This window comes from Balaenoptera musculus, chromosome 7, assembly GCF_009873245.2.
Source record: "Balaenoptera musculus isolate JJ_BM4_2016_0621 chromosome 7, mBalMus1.pri.v3, whole genome shotgun sequence".
NCBI classification, from domain to species: Eukaryota; Metazoa; Chordata; class Mammalia; order Artiodactyla; family Balaenopteridae; genus Balaenoptera; species Balaenoptera musculus.
Window position 1 is genome coordinate 77143910 of NC_045791.1, and position 17096 is coordinate 77161005.

The 17096-nt window shown below is 38.6% G+C and overlaps 1 protein-coding gene across 4 annotated transcripts in view; it reads right to left on the reverse strand.

Annotated features, from left to right (window-relative positions):
* The window catches only part of SATB2 (SATB homeobox 2), a 190286-nt gene that overhangs the window by 46356 nt on the left and 126834 nt on the right, over window positions 1–17096 (reverse strand). For all 4 annotated transcript variants that reach the window (XM_036858940.1, XM_036858943.1, XM_036858942.1 and 1 more), the window contains 2 exons: window positions 10006–10218; window positions 5351–5506 (listed from right to left, as the gene is read on the reverse strand). In XM_036858940.1, coding sequence (XP_036714835.1) covers window positions 5351–5506; window positions 10006–10218 — 369 coding nt within the window. The remainder of the gene's footprint in view (window positions 1–5350; window positions 5507–10005; window positions 10219–17096) is intronic.

The following is a 17096-nucleotide window of genomic DNA, read 5'->3' on the forward strand; positions in this document are numbered from 1 at the left end:
ACATTTGTGTTTCCAAAGATAGAGGAGAAATGTTAGCAGTGGCTGCCTCTGAGGATGGCTAAGGGGGTGAGGGATGGAGGAGAACTATTCGCTGTATACGCTTCTGTTTCTTTTTCAAGCTTGTACAATGAACATATGCTACCTATTCAAAATAAATAACATTAAAGAAGAAAAGAAATGCCTTTGAGAATTAAAAATAAAAAATACAAAATGAAACGAGGATGTTTTACTTAAGTAATCATAAAATAGAAGCTATTTCTTTAAAAAGGAAATATGTACAACTAACTTGTGCCTGGGATATTTTTAAGAAGAGACACAAAAGCAAAGATTAATATAGTAACCCATGATTGAATGAAAAAATTATGTTAGCACATATACTGAATGTGATATAAACTCCAATAGCAAAGAGCGATAAAAGGAAGGAAACAAACCAAATAATATACCAATTATTTTTCTTTATGTACAGCTGTCTGTCTTTATTTTTGCTTATAAAAGGATCTGCCATGAAGACCTGTATATATTTGTTTCTAGTTTATTTATTTATTTATTTAACATCTGCATTGGAGTGTAATTGCTTTACAATAGTGTGTTAGTTTCTGCTTTATAACAAAGTGAATCAGCTATACATATACATATATCTCCCTATCTCCTCCCTCTTGTGTCTCCCTCCCACCCTCCCTATCCCACCCCTCTAGGTGGTCACAAAGCACTGAGCTGATCTCCCTGTGCTATGCGGCTGCTTCCCACTAGCTAGCTATTTTACATTTGGTAGTGTATATATGTCCTTGCCACTCTCTCACTTCGTCCCAGCTTCCCCTTCCCACTCCCCGTGTCCTCAAGTCCATTCTCTATGTCTGAAAGACATGTATATTTTAAATCATTTAGCCTGTAAAGCAAATTAGATCATCTGTAAGGAGATATTTTACAATAAAGAAGAATGTCCATAAAATCTGAGTTTGTAATCTACATCTAAAGCTTAAGAAGCCTTCTATTTAGGATTATAACTTGTTAAGTCAGTAGGTGAGAACACGGAATTTTTTTTTTTTTTTTGGTGAGACAGTGATAAGGAATAAAGGCCAGTCAGTACACAAAATCTATTTAATCCTAACGTACGTAAAGCATAGGACACACTGAAATCCAATCACCATGAAGAACACAGCTTCTATGGAGGAAATGATTTCAGAATTGTATACTGAAGGCCAGAAACTCCTTCTCCCCAGATGCAGTGGGATCACAATTGTGCCTCCCTCCCTCTTCTGTAGTAGGAGTGAGGACTCCCCCATTCCTGATCCCAGTGGTAGCTCCTGCAGCCTGTGGGCCTGGGAAGGTGTGCATGGCAGGGAGGAGAACTGGAGGATTGGCAGGGGTCTTGAAATCTTGGTGGAGATGGGGGCACCTCCAATGTCATCTCATCAGAGACCCCTCTGGGTCCATTTATTCCCAGATCACTCCCTTTCTTTTATCCCAGAAGACTCTGGGGTTGGCCCTTTCATTACCACCAACTGAGCTTTACAACCAGGTTGTCTATTTCTCCTTTTTGCAATGTCTCAGATTCTCTCTACCTTCCTAATATAGAAAGCAAGACCCCACCCCCGCAAAAAAAAAAAAAAAAAGGAAGAAAGAAAAGAAAAGAAACAAGAAAGCAAACCCAGTGCCCTTCTAACATTTTTGTTCATTTGTTTGTTTTTATTTTTTTAATGGGGGCAAGGTAGAACAGGGATTAAAATAAGCCCCTTCCCATTCCTCTACCTAATCTGTTTTCACCCAAACCTAGTAGGAAAAGACAGTCATATACGTAGAGTTGGGTCTTTGGGTATACAAATAACAAAGAAAGTTTCACTCTCTTTTCAAAAGAAAACCAGCCTCGGATGATCCTCAGCATTCCATGAGCTGAATACTGTAAGCAATATAAAAAAGAGAAGAGGGCAGGAGAGAAACAGTGAATTAATGTCTGGGGAAGGGGGCAACTGATGTCAAAGGAAAGAAATGTGGCTGAATATGCTGTCACAAGGCACATGGCCGGCCCTGGAGGACTGCAGTGAGGGTGCCCACGGTCACTGTGTTTGCTCCCTACTGGATTTCCACTGCCCAGATCACATTTGATAAGCTGCAGTTGCGGAGGAAAGGAGAAAGTAACCCTACAGAATTTGAGTAAGAGGGACAGGGAGATTACAAGAAGCTATCAAGGGACAAAGAGTTCCCGTAGCCACTTAAATTGCATGCTGGGGCACTCATTCCCTGGCGGCCCTTTGTATGTAAGGGCCATACTGAAGGTGTGCAGAGAATGCCGTATGCCTTTGCACTATGGCTCCTACTGAGGACCCCCACTCCTAGTTCACAGAGAACAACCATGGACCACAGTACATCCTATCCCATGAAGACCAATAATCTGAATATTCTGCAGAAAGAAAAGGAAAACCGTCTTCAGAACACACACACACACACAACACACCTAAAATTGATCCTAAATTGAAAATGAAGCAAAAGTAAAAGGTGAAATGTGCATAAGCATACTTTTCCCTCTTATTTTTACCCCTGCTTTACGTTTTTGACTTCTCTCCCATGAAGAAAGGGGCAAGGGTCAGATAGGAGGCACTCAGTGGAATCAGATGATGGACTGGCCTGGCCATGACAAAGGAGCTGAAGCCCAATTAAAGGAACAGGTGGTCTACGACCCTACAAATGCGCCCTGATGTAACCCACCCACTAAGAAAACACACGCTTTCCAGTAATACTATTTTCCCCAACAGGACCACAGGCAAAACTGCAAACGTTTGTCACTCTTTCAGTTCCTTTTCTGAACCCCTCCTCCAACTGTGCCTGTTCCCTAAACACTTACAGCCCTCAAGGACCATCTTGGCCCACCACCCTTAATCTCTAAAAATTTCCTCCCTTTTTCCTACTCTTCATTCAAAGCGTGCCTAACACACAGGCAGTGTTAGGTATTATTCTTAATATGGTGACAGTAATTCACACCACGCAGTGAATGAGATTTTATGAGGGTTTCCTTTCTATTTTAAAAGACATTTAAAATGGAAGGGGAGGGGTTACTATACATGTTTGAACTGGGCCTCCCAGGCTCTAAACCTACTACAGTTCACAAGAGTTCCTGTTAAAGGTTCTCCTAATTTCACCTCCAAGAGAATGGAGTGCCCTTGCTCTTCGTCTGCCTTCTTAGCCACTCCATACATACACACACACACATCTTATGGATACACACCAAATACATGTGCAAAGTACCACATCAATTGATTTCACTAAGTATGCTTTTTATCAAGCAAATGCTGGTAGTGCTTACAAAGTAGAGTGAATAACTTATGTTAAATTGCCTTTGAAACTGTCAGTTAAGTTCATTTTGTTTGGCAATGCCATTTTTAAAAAACTTAATGCCTGATTTGCAAATCTAGTCAGCTATTTACAAATAAAGTTCCCTATTCATAAATGAGAATGAAATCATTGTCCCAAAGGAAAAAAGAAAAACAAAGCATCTTATCCCCATTTAGGCTCAATCTCATCCTTTAGCATATTAATTCCTAGTACTATGTTTTCCTCCAGATTCGGCAAAAACAGGGCTACTGAGTTCTTCAGGAGGCAACAAAAATTTGGAGAGCTAAGTTTGTCCAACTGGCAAACACACTTTTCAATCAGTCACCTGAATTACTTGGGGAGGCTGGAGGCATCACTATTTCCAGAAGCAATAGTGCCAAGTCAACAGGAAGATTACAAGCATTCTGAGTCAAGTTCTCAGACTGTGGCCTTCAGTTTTTCTTGAAAGCTGCTTATAAAAGGAGGACTGAGTGAAACTTTGATATTTATGTCAAGTCACAACTAAGGGGCAGGTTTGCAGAATCAATTGTGTAGGTTTATACTTACTGCACATTTACCACATATGTCCTTTATTACACAGTGGAAAACCATTAAATGCACAGTAGTTTTGCCAAGTGGCATTATGCATTTAACAGCTTTATTCGTTTAACAGCTCCAACTCTCATTATATTTTGCCATGTGGTACACGGGATTTTATGCATTTAACAGTTTAAGAAAGCTCTATGGTATTTTCTTTTCATGTATTTCATACTATGGTTGGACATTATATCTTAGCAAACTGTATTTCAATGACTTCATTGTGAGAGAAAGAATAATCTGGAAAAATTACTACATCAAAATTGAAATGGGAAACCAATATTTCAATCCTCTTCGAAATTGCTGGATATTCTACTGCTCTCCCTTTATTAACATCTGAAAAATAACTTAAGTCAGGTTACTGCAAAACCACAGGTAAAAAAGGCTATTCCCAAAACCATATGATTAGTATAAATATAGCATTTAACTATCATTTTAAAAACTTAATTTTCATTAAAAACCACCTTGCTTAATACAATATTCAGTAACTTCCTTCCTTTATAGCACACAACAGAAGATTTGTTAGGGTGATGGTGGACCATTTTACCATTTACATATGTAGGGACGAAAACATTTGTCATGCAAGGCCACAGAGGAAATCAAGCTCAGAATCAAAGGACTCTCAAAATTAAGCTTTAACTAACTTTTGTTTCCTCTACCCTGCATTTGGGTAATTGTTCAACCCAGGGGTAAATAAGTAGGCACCTCAACCTAACCCATTCTAGGATAGGGCGGTAGTTGTCCCTTTAAATGAATTGAAACAGAGTAGATCCCATCAACTGTTACTGCTTTCAGAAATAAAAAACCTAAGCATCTGTCTACCCTTTTCCCTGGAGCATTCCATTCCCCACAATCCCAGCACTCTGAAAAATTGTACTGGATAAGCGTCTATGTTTTTCTGTTAAAGATTTTAGCACTCACTCTGCACTCGCCGATGTGTGTTTTCTCCTGGAAAAACAACTGTATTCTATACATAAAAGAAACACCTGACATTGCAAGGTGTCTCTGGGGCTGAGGAAAAGCAGTTATTATAACAAAGTCATCCATTTCCCTGGTGGGAATAAGAGAGGTGATGAGACCTGGCTAAAACTTGGTCTCAGGAAGATGCTGTTTTGGACACACTAAGCTTTGCTCAAATACCAAAAAGAAAGAAAGAAAGAAAGGATACATAGCAATATTCAGAATTAGGAGAGAAATCATTCAAGGCTGATTCCTTTTGCAAAAAAATTTCTTTAAAAGAAAAAAAAACTGGGTTTTCACTTAGTCTCTATTTTGAACTCTGATGGGAATAAAAGCAAACCGTAGAGCAAAATGCAAAACACGACAGGTTCTCTAGGGATTATTATTGTTGTTATTATTATTATAGGAACAGATGTATTTTTATTGGTGGGAGGAGGAGAACGGTCTAATTCCAGCCCTCACTTCTGCTCTTTTAAAAACCACTCACCTGACTTTTATTTGCAGCCACTTTGGCAAACAGGGCTTGAGACACCTTGGCCCTTTTCATCTCCTGTTGGATCTCGTCATAAATGGCAGCTGTGATGTTGACGTTGGCGCCGTCCACCTTAATGGGGAGGTCTGTTGTCGGTGTCGAGGTTTTGGCCTACCAAGAGACCATGAAAATAATAATTTAAAAAGTGCTGCATTCAGCCCAGCCATCTGTGCAGAAATTATCAAAGGATTTCAGTCAGCTGATGCCAAACTGCATTAGCTACAGAGGGACACTTCCTGTCCATTATTCTAATCAGGTTAATTGTGATTGGAAATAATTGCAGTGCATTCCTATAGGACATGCAGAGTCCTGTCAACCTTGTTCTTTCCCTCACAGTAGCTGAGACAGTTCACAGGTACGATGGCTACTCTGGGCACCAAACTCAAGCGATCACTTAACTGCAACACAAGCATGCAGAACACACACAGTTACCTTTTTCTTTCTGAAAATAGTACACCTTGGAGGAAGAGCCAATTCTTCCAGAAAAAAATGAGTAAATGGGTAGAGGTCTCTAAATAATAAATTATTACTCAATTTAATGCACTCCCCTGAGCCTCTCATTCTTTATTAAAGCTTTACGTATGTCATTCGAGTATGTATGGCTTCCCACCATTATCATCATTATGCTACCCAGACAGTCACCTAATTTCACCTAGGAAATCAGTGGAAATGAAACAAAATTTCATTTCATAAAACGAGGCTTCAGAATGCCTTTGAAGTGCCGTTTTCATTTTCTTAAACTCATATTGTGGTTTTATGTATTCTGCCGTGCTCGTTTTAATTGAATGATTTCCCATCAGCTTCAGAGACAAATGAAGGACAATATAGAAGGTGTCTGTACTTCTTGGGGTTAGGATAACCCTAAAACGTTTGAATCTACTTGATCCAAAAGACTACAGAGCATTTGCTCTGGTGTGTAAGGAGATGGAGCTGGGCAGCCTTCTCAGAACCCCGGGCAACAGGACAAAGGGAAAAGTCTGCGCCAACCGTTGGATTCCTGAGCATGGCCAGCTGATTTGGTCTAAAGTGGATTTTGTTTTCTTTTCATCCCCACCCACCCTAGAATCCTAAACCACTATGTTCCCTCTGTGGATGTCCTGAGCTGTTGTTCCTCTGCTGGATTGACAGTATGCAGGTTTGGAGAAAGACATGGCATGAAGGGTGGACACCATGGGGTCATTCTCAACAGTGTCTTGAAGCCGGAGTTATGTCCTAAGTTTCCAGGAAGGCTTTGATTCCTACGAGCGCTCAGTGACCTTTGCCATTCTCCTTTGAATTTCCTGTCTCATACTATTTTCTAATTACTGCAAAGTAATAATAAGAATAATTGATGTAGTACTTTTTACGTGCCAGGCACTCCAAAAAGTGCTTTTTTGTTGTTGTTATCACAATTTATTCTTTTTTTTTTTTAATTAATTAATTTATTTATTTATGGCTGTGTTGGGTCTTCGTTTCTGCGCGAGGGCTTCCTCCAGTTGCGGCAAGCGGGGGCCACTCTTCATCGCGGTGCGCGGGCCTCTCACTATCGCGGCCTCTCTTGTTGCGGAGCACAGGCTCCAGACGTGCAGGCTCAGTAATTGTGGCTCATGGGCCCAGTTGCTCCATGGCATGTGGGATCTTCCCAGACCAGGGCTCGAACCCGTCTGCCCTGCATTGGCAGGCGGATTCTCAACCACTGCGCCACCAGGGAAGCCCACATTTTATTCTTTTAAGAACACAATGAGTTAGACATTATTATTTTCACTTTACAGATGAAGACAACTGAAAATAAAAGAGGATATTTAACTTGCTGGCAGGACATGCAGCAGCAAGTGAAATAACTATGATCTGAACTCAAGTCTCTCAGGCTCCAAAGCACAGGCTCAGGAATCACTGTGCTACCCTGCCTCCAAAACCTCCAATTCATACTGGTGCTGTTTTTACATGTTTCTTCTTGCCCTCAAGTTTGAGCTATTCCTGTAATAGTCCAATCCTCTCTCATCTTTTTCAAGAAAACTCCCTTTTCTTCTTAAAACTTCTAATTAACGTTCAGTGCTTTTCCTGTTAAGTGCATATTTTAGCATACCATTTCTGCCTTTCTCAATGCAGGTTTCTTATTAGCCTCACTGACTAACTAATCTTACCTGACTGGTCAAATCTTCTCTAGAACACTGAGGGCAAAAGTCAAAGCATTGAAATACATGGTTAGGGGCCCAGCCTTGGAATCAGAATAACCAGAGTTCAAATTCTAGCTCTACCACTCAGCCATGTGACCTTACACAAGGTATTTAATCCATCTAAACCTCAGTTTCCTCATCTGTAAAATGAGAACAACAGTGCAAAATGGTGAGGATCCAATTCATGCAAAATGTTTGCAGTACCTGATACAATAAGTGCTCAGTAAATGATCATTCTTATACTTGTATTGTTGTTTGGTTATTTTTAAGTACATTGAGGAATACTGGCCAATTGAAGGTTATGAGAAGAGGCTCTGGAGGTTGAATTTGAAACTTGAAAGTCTTCAATTTGTTTTAAACCGATAACAAAGTACTGACGGAGTCTGGAAAATAATCTCCATGGACCTATGCAAGGTTCTGTGTGTGTGTGCCCTGCATTGCTGGCTCCAACTCAAAGGCTGAATCAGTGGGTACCCCTCTGACATTTACTTGAACAATGAAAGCCTTATAGTACTATGGATCTTTGCTACTGAGATAGTTCTGTAAAGAATTTTGAATAAGTAGGTAATCATGAAATATTTTAAAAGTCTTTAGTAACTTTCTCAATGTTTAACCAACAGAAAAAGAAGAATGTTCCAGACAATGTAAAAATGTCAGTGCCATGACTGTATTCTCAAAACTATTTTGAGAAAAACATTTTATATTTATTTTCAGAAATCTCAAACTGTGAAATTAAACGTTCAATTTCCCTGCTATACTTGTCCCTAAAGGGCATCTTTATCTAGGAATATTCTAGACAGGATTTTTTGCTGTTTAAAAAAGCAAAATACTGACCTTAACTGTGTGGTGTTGTAAGTTGGTCTGGCTCTGAAAGTTACCAGGTCTTTGAAAAGATGCCTAAGATGTAATCTTGTTGGAAAAATATTACAAAGGAGCGGAAAACAAAACACACAGACCTGTGTGATTTTCTAACAAGGAGGAGTGATTTTCTGAGAAGAGTTGCCCAATTAAATGGCCATGAAGCATGGCTGGATTCTCCTGTAATGGTTTAATGGGCTTCAAAAGTGGCAAAAATGTTGGTGAATTTAATAGAAGTAAATATTAGTGTAAATTAACACTCGTCCAACTCAATAGCTCAACAGGTATGCCCCAAAGTTTTTAAAAAGTAAAAATAAAGATAAAAAAGCTTGGTTACACTGGTCCAAAGTAAGCAGTCAAGAGACTTATTTTTGGTTTAACAGTAACTAAAATTGATAATTCACTAAACACTAAAGTCTAAGTATCACAGTTTGGCAGTGCACGATAGAAAATTATCTTCAGTTAAAAAATCTATTGCAGAGTGCAAAATATAAAAAGAGTTAAGATGTGTGAAAAAATGGATATACTTGAAAAAGCTCAAATATTTCTATTAGAATAAGATTCTGCTTAATCAGTTCCTTAGAACTTACCAGAAAACAAACTCCTAAACCCAAAACTATAGTATCTAAGCAAAAAAAAAAAAAAAAACCCCTTTATTTTCAAAGTACCCATTTTTCTGATTTGTACAAATGTGTACCTGTTAAATATTTGTTTTGAAAACTATCACTCAAGAAGGAACTTGCAACCATGCTAGCAACAGTAAATGGGGTGGCTTTACCATAAATCCATTGATTAGTAAAAGTTTAGGCGAAGTAGGGAGTAGGCTAAAAATAAGTGGGCTCAGATCTGAATTGGAAATGACTCTTGGCTGACTTGAGACCTTGACCCTTCAGTTAAAATCTTTAAATCACACAACATTACTAGATGTATGCATCTGCAGGAGGACCTGAGAACAGAATGCTTTTAAAGTGTGAAGAAAGGAGGGATGGAAAGCTGAGTCAGGGTCCTGTGGACATCACTGTAGGAAGGAAAATAATTAAGGCCTACATTTCCACTACCATTTTCTAAGGGATCACTGAATGAGCTCCCAGACATTCTGATCTAGCCGCTGCATTTGCATGTTTCCATCACACACAGGTTCCTCCCTGATTTTGTCTCTTTCAGATTGCATCAAGCAGAACTTGGACTACTCTAGCTGTCCCCTGCTCCCAGCTACCCTACCCTCATCCAAGTAAATACACAATTGAAGGAAAAGCAATGCTTCGCAAACTCAGCTTCAATACAAATCCCCTAGCCCCTTCTTTGATAACCAAACAGCTGTATGTAGACATCTAGTGCTTACCCTTCCACCCACTCCTGCCCTCCTGCCACATGTGGAAGAATGGGACTTTCTTAAAGGGACAGAAATGGCATGGATGATATAGTAAAAGATAACCACTAGCATATGGTCAGAGGTTCATATCCTCTGACCCACATGTTCAGTGGATTAAAAAGTCCTGGCATCATGTCTCTTAGTTTTTGAGGGAAAACACAGTAGCAGTGAAGGCAAGATATCTCCAAGGCAAAGAGTGGAAAGTCAGTGAGCGAATATCTCACCTGAGGGGTTCGGGAGGAGCTGGGACTGCTGGAGGCCGATGAGACCATGCTCACATTGGGGTTCATGCTCCGCTCTCTCTCATCCTGGTATATGCGGTCCCGCTCCACTTCCGGCAGATTGAGGAAATTCTGCATAGCCCTCAGGTTTACTAAAAGAGACTGAGATGCTGTCCGAGGGTCTTCTTCCTTACGCAGAATCTCAGACAACAATCCCTGATTAAGTGGGAAAAAAAAAAAAAGTAGGCCAAGTTATATCTGCAGGTATGCGTGTGTGGTTTCCGCCTTGCGCCCCTCTTCCCCTTTATTTGTTTGGTGTAACCAGCTGGCTGTGATGTCAAGAACCTCAGTCTAATTCCTGAGGTTTCTCCAGCAGGAAGATTTGGTGGGAACGTGCTTGCTCTCTGGGGGCTGTGCCTTATTTTGGAACATTCTATTCTGACACTTTATCATCACTGTAATAATCATCAGTGTACAGAGATGCCAGCTAGCAAGGTAGGCGCTCAGAAGAATTGTGAAACTGCAATTACCACCAGGTGCCTCCTACAAGTATTTCAGGAACTGTTAGAACTCTCTCTGCTTGAAACTGGGAACACTTGGCAGTCCTGCTCAGCTTTACAAATCTGCCAAGTTTGGTAAATTTAGTTCCGACATTTAAACAGCATGGGAGATTTACATCGACTTAAAAAAAAAAGTTTGGCTGAATTTCTGTGTGACCGGCCACTGTTTTCAATATAGATGTTTCTTATGGCAAGAAGAAGAAGGAAAAAAAAGACACAAAGCAAATGACTATAACTTGGCCTCTATTAACTTCCCAATCCACACACATAATAGGTTTCCTTGCATATGTACTAGAGGGCACCCAAACCTTTTTATGAGATGCCCTCATGGGGACGCTCCAATCCCACCATTAAATCAACGGAAGTATAGTCACATCCGGTAACAGGCCACAGCGCACCTCAGAGAATGCCATGATAGGCTCAGATACTTTCTGATTGTGTGAACCATCCAAATAGAATGCTTTACATAAAAAAAAACTGGTGTTTTCATGTGCTCTGCTGACAGAGAATTCACAAAGAAAAGAAAAATGTTGACAAGTCTAAAGAAAAGTAGTACAGACGCAAAAAAAAAGGCTAGAGACCTGAGTTAGAACACTGCAGTACTTGGGGCAAAAGCAGATCCATTTCCATTCTGCACACTTGCTAGATTATCACACAGAGGCATCACTTTACATTCCCAGCTAACATCCCTTCTCAGGGCAGTATGAGATCAGGGCCTAGGATTATCCCCCAGAAAAAGCTAAGATGTTAACCTCTGTATCTTACAACAGATGGGGATAACCCCAAATCGTAAAAGTAGATGATGCCAAAGGCATTTCCACTTAGGGGATATTAATGCAAAGAAACACTATCAGATTTGTAATAGATGGCTAAATAGGTCGTATTTGGCCAATAGGCCAAAAAGGCATTGGATACCAAAGAAATATACCATCTCTAGTTGGCCAAAAATCCTCAGGGTAAGGTAGGTGGTTTTTTGTTTAAAAAAATAATGCATTACAATATAGTGAAGCAAATGCCACTTACAGGAATGTGCATCACACAGTTATCAGCTTCGGGAGTAATCACCACTCAAAACATCATGTAAGACAATTTTACTATAAGGAACCTACAAGAGGCATGCCATCTGATACCTCTTGCCAGTTTGGTTGTCATTACTTTGATAAGTCTTTACAAATGAGACTATAATATGCCATACAATGAAGCTAGAAAAAAATGTTAACAAGTGTGTGTCTGTGTGCGTGAGTGCCCAAGGAAAGGTCAAGGTAGGGCATGTATATAAAACTACCCTACTGCTGAAATGATTCTAAGAAAATCTTGATTTCTTGTCATGCTTTCAGAAAGAAGCAACAAGTGAGACACTTGTCTTCTAGAATATGTTATACAATCTAAGTATTAATTCACTTTCTGAAATTAAAAGTCAGCTCTGCCTTAAGTTATCCTACTTTCCACTTGGGCTAAGCAACCTGAAATATTAATAACAAATTTGTTTCTAAGACAAAATTCTCCAAATTAATATGTGCAAAAGAAAGAGGGATGTGAATTTAAAATCAATACCAATTTCCTATATATACAATGGAATACTACACAGCCATAAAAAAGAATGAAATAATGCCATTTGCACCAACATGGATGGACCTAGAGATTGTCATACTAAATGAAGTAAGTCTGACAGAGAAAGACAAATATCATATGATATCACTTATATGTGGAATCTAAAATATGATACAAATGAACTTATTCACAAAACAGAAACAGACTCACAGACATAGAAAACAAACTTATGGTTATCAAAGGGGAAAGGGCAGGGGAGGAAGTTTGGGATTAGCAGATACAAACTACTATATATAAAACAGATAAACAACAAGGTCCTACTGTATAGCACAGGGAACTATTTTCAATAGCTTGTAATAAACCATAATGGAAAAGAATATGAAAAAAGAATATATATCTGAATCATTTTGCTGCATACCAGAAACTAACATGACATTGTAAATCAACTATATTTCAATAAAATTTAAAAATTAAAATTAAATAAAAAATTAAAGCATAAAAGACGATCAATACCAATTTCCAATACTAATAAGATACTAAGATTGATATTTTCTGAGCTTTCTTTAACAATGAACTTTGCACATGAAGGACAAGTTGGTACCCACTCCCCTTCTCTCTGTCTTTTTCTCTCTCTCATAAGTGACTTTAGCATTTTACTGAATGTCAGACTACCAAATCTGGAAAAGTTTTAGGATCTACATGGATATATTCTTTATCCTGGTTATATGATTACACTTAAGATCTCTCAAAGGCGAAGTCTGTAAACTCTTTCTTCCGTGAAATTATTTTCACAAATTGTGGAGGACACTATGGCCAAGATCTTCCATACAAAACATTGAAAAACCAAAAAATATTGTTCTAATGGACCAGGTTCAAAATTGTAAGTCTGTTTATTCCTAATCAATAGAAAACAAAATCCCTCCTAAGGATAGAGTTCTTTTATTTATTTTTTTGTTCAGCTTGGTTTACCTTTTTTTCCCACATTGAAATTGTGGAGTTCCTTCCCCTGCATTTTTTACATGTTGGACAACCTTACAGGGAAATGAATCCATCTCTAAGAAAAATCAAGACAAAGCATCCTTGTAAATGACAGCTCATCAGCATCACTTCTGAAGTGAATGAGACACAATATTTGTATTTTAAGGGGCTGGTGGAATAGACTGCGGCCTCTGTTTTATTCGCCTAATTGAAGATAAAGTCTCAAACCAACAAGGTGGCCATTGCTGCCCCAGAGAATGAGAACACTGTTCTGAATTATTTACTTAAAGTCTCATCTGTGTAACCCTGGTCCCAAAGCAGATTCTTTTCACCGCAGACATTTTCAATAACAAGTGGCTAACTGGTGGGTACAAGAAGAGTTTTAGTTGTCTTGTTGAGCCTTCTTCATTTTGGTTACGTGCTTTTAATGACTTAAGCAGGGATTTTTAAAAACATAGTCAAAATTCTGCAGGCACATAAATGTAAAGCACGTTTTATTTAGTTAGTTTAAAATCATCATAGGGGAAACAGATCAGAAGAAAAATGTACGGCATAACTTAAATATACCACAAATCACCCCATCTAATTATCAAGATAAGTAAATGTTTATCATATTGAAACTGTCTTGAATAGAACATAAATTAATAATTTATCTTGCATAAATATTTCTAAAGCCCTTGCTACTATGTTGTCTGGCATTTAATTATCAACCAGCCAGGCAGGAGGTGTCACTTGGACATTCCCATTATGCAGCCTGAGATATAGAGAACATGGCATGGCACCTGGGCACTGAAAAAAAGATGTACTTTTATGAATAGAAAGGTCATGAATATTGAGAATGTGAAAATTGAGGGAAATTAATAAATTAACCAGGATATTGCTTATTAAAATTTCATATCAGTAATCTTATTAAAACATATTGCAAGTATTCAGTAAAGTGGTCATTAAGTATTTTCCTCATCATAGGCAACAGAGCCTTCTCAAGGGAGAGATTATAAACAATTCTCTCCATGGTGTTAGCTGAGGTTGTGTAAGACCAGGAAACATGTTGACTGAAAAGGAGTAGAACAATCCTCTGCACAGGGTAGAAAGGCACCTTCTACCAGAGCTCTTGGGTTACAGGTCACTGAAAAAAGAAGGGAGTTGGGCAAAAAGAGCCTCAAATTGGCCTTCTCCCTAGTCTTTTTAGTGGAGGATTTTGTAAGCTCCATATTATTTCCAGCACCAGCAAAGAATACACGAGGTTGGCAGAAAAATTTAATAAAAGCAAAAAAATTCAAAGCACAAAACAAGAGATAATATAATGCCATCTAGCTTCATTGCTAATACAGGCTATCTCTACAGACAAAACAAAGAACTGGGGCTGGGAATTCCCTGGTGGTCCAGGGGTAAGGACTTGGCTCTTTCACTGCTGAGGGTGCAGGTTCAAGCCCTGATGGGGGAACTAAGATCCCACGAGCCACGTGATGTGGCACAAAAAAAAAAAAAAAAAAAGAACTAGGGCTAATTTTTTAAATAAAAAATTGCTATGCTTATTATTACTAGTATTTTAATAATATTTGTGACATCTTAAATGACCTTAGAGCTTCTGAATCTGCAATTTCTGTTGAAGAGCTTTCTTATTTGAAGAGCTTTTCTTATTATTATGATTTTCATATTCCTTCAACAATTTATATAGTTTGCTCCAAATCGTTAGTGTGTAAAATACATGCTGATACTCAGAAATATTTGGGAAACATTACCATGACTGGCTCTATAAAATTTACTTCCAAGTTTCTGTACTAGCCCTTGAGGCTTCGTCTGGGACGTGTGAGAAACTGCCTTTGATCGGCCCTTAAATCCTCTTAAATCCTTTAAGAGAGCAAGAAGAGAACCCAAGCCTGGGCCAGGTTTTAGGAATCTGAGCCTGAGCCCATCAGACCTCCCAGGTCACTCGAGGAGAGGTCACTGAAGATCATTACTGACTAGATTTTAACAGATATCTCTTCTTCATACTTCCTAGACATTTGTAATTCTCTACGATTAGGTTACGTCTCCCATTGATTATCTAGAGAACCCCCAAATTCAATACGCCTATTGCCAAAAAATGACAGATCAGTCTAGTAATTCACTCCCTATTTACAACTTGGTACAAAGCTCATAAAAGAATGGAAAGATTAATAAGACATAGATTCTGCTGCCAAGGAGTTTACTATACAATGGTTTACAGAAGCACAATGTGAAATATAAGTGTCATAAATTTCAGACAGAACTAGTACCATCTCAGTTCAAAAGAGAGTGAAAGTATTGCCAATCGCAAGACTCAGGGAAAACGTTTTGGAAGAGGTGGTATTTAACTTGGCGGGGATTCAAAATGTGCATAATGCATAGACATAGAGATAGTGATGAGACCAGGCGAAGGGGGAGGGCGAATGAGGGACTGGACAGTATTAGAACACTTGAAGAAAAAGAAAGAGCATGACTAATCCAGAATACCAAGAGAAGTTTCTGTTTCCTTAAAAGCTTAAAAAAAAAAAGTGCAAAAACTGATGAAGTGGTAGAAGACTTTTTGAAGTGAAAATAATACAGTCCACATTAATATAATTCAGAACTACTGGAGTATACACAAACTAACCAGCAAACACTACCCCCAAAATGAAGTGATATTAGATAATCTGTTCAGCCTCTTTGTCACCTGCAACAAATTAGGCTTTCAATATGCAAAACATCTTCCTTCCAGAAAAACAAATGATCATGATTCCATTTAATTGTAATTTAATGAGGCATAATTTACTTTTTAAAGTGATATACACCAGGTGTGTATTGAAAAAACTGGCCCAGCCAAACCCCAGTGCTATTCTTTGGAAAAAGCCTCAAACTAGCCGGAGACTATTTTCATTTCTGTAAATTATATTTCTGTTCACATATTTATTCTAACATAAACTTTTGAAGTTAACCTCCGAAATACTCATATATCATATAACATACATAGCATATCATAGTTTGAGAGTGTTAGGTTCCAATCCAAACAAAGATAGATATTAGAATGTCATATAAATCCCAAAGAAAGCTTATATGTACTACTGATTGCAATGCCAAAGGGAAAAATATACGCTTGCCACTTCTACAGAATCATTTGGACTAGTTATTTTAGAGAAAATTAGCCCTATTCCTTTATAATGTATTTTAATTATTAATTGTTGGATGTATTGATAAAGTACATAAACTTTTAAAATGAAGGTCCTTTTCAGAAATCAAGTTACATCTCTTTAAGGGGGGAAGGGTTGAAACATATTTACTTTGTAGTAGTGAGTCTGAAAATACATTTTAGTTCATCATTTGCTTAAAACAAATGATGTCCTAACCAATCAAGTTTCAAAGGCACATATACCCCCATTTTACAGATTAAAATTACAGAGGGTCAGAGGTGGAAGCGGCCTTGGCACCCATATGGGCTAACCCCATATCCTGCCACTGAGCATGACCTATTACATAGTTCCCTCTGAAGGTACTCTTCACGTTTCACCACCCCTTTTGCATGCTTATTGGTCAGCCTTAACTTTAGACAATTCTGAAATGTCTGGTTCCAGCTGACATGAGAGCCAAAAAATGGTATCCTCTTATGAAAACCAGGTGATTCCAAATTCTTAGCCTAATTGTACAAAGTGAACTCTTCAGTTTCAGTGGTTAATAATGCACAGTTAGTTGAAGCTGTGAACTCAGCTCTTGGCTGAAGAGAGTATTGACATCCTACCACCTGAAAGCTGACCTAACGGAATCAGTTCTCTCCTAACCTCCAGTCTCATTTCCTTCTAGACGTTCCTGAGAGGCATGTTCTCCTCTGCTCACAAATATAAACAGGTTTCCCTGGGTCCCATATTCATAATCTACAACCCCACTACAAAGCTGACTGCTGAAATTCATTTGTGTTATGCTAAAAAATACTCACCTCCCCCATCACCCCCTAGAGTACCGCTTAGCCATGAAGCCAGAGTACTTAGTCTGATTTGAATAAAAGGTATACAG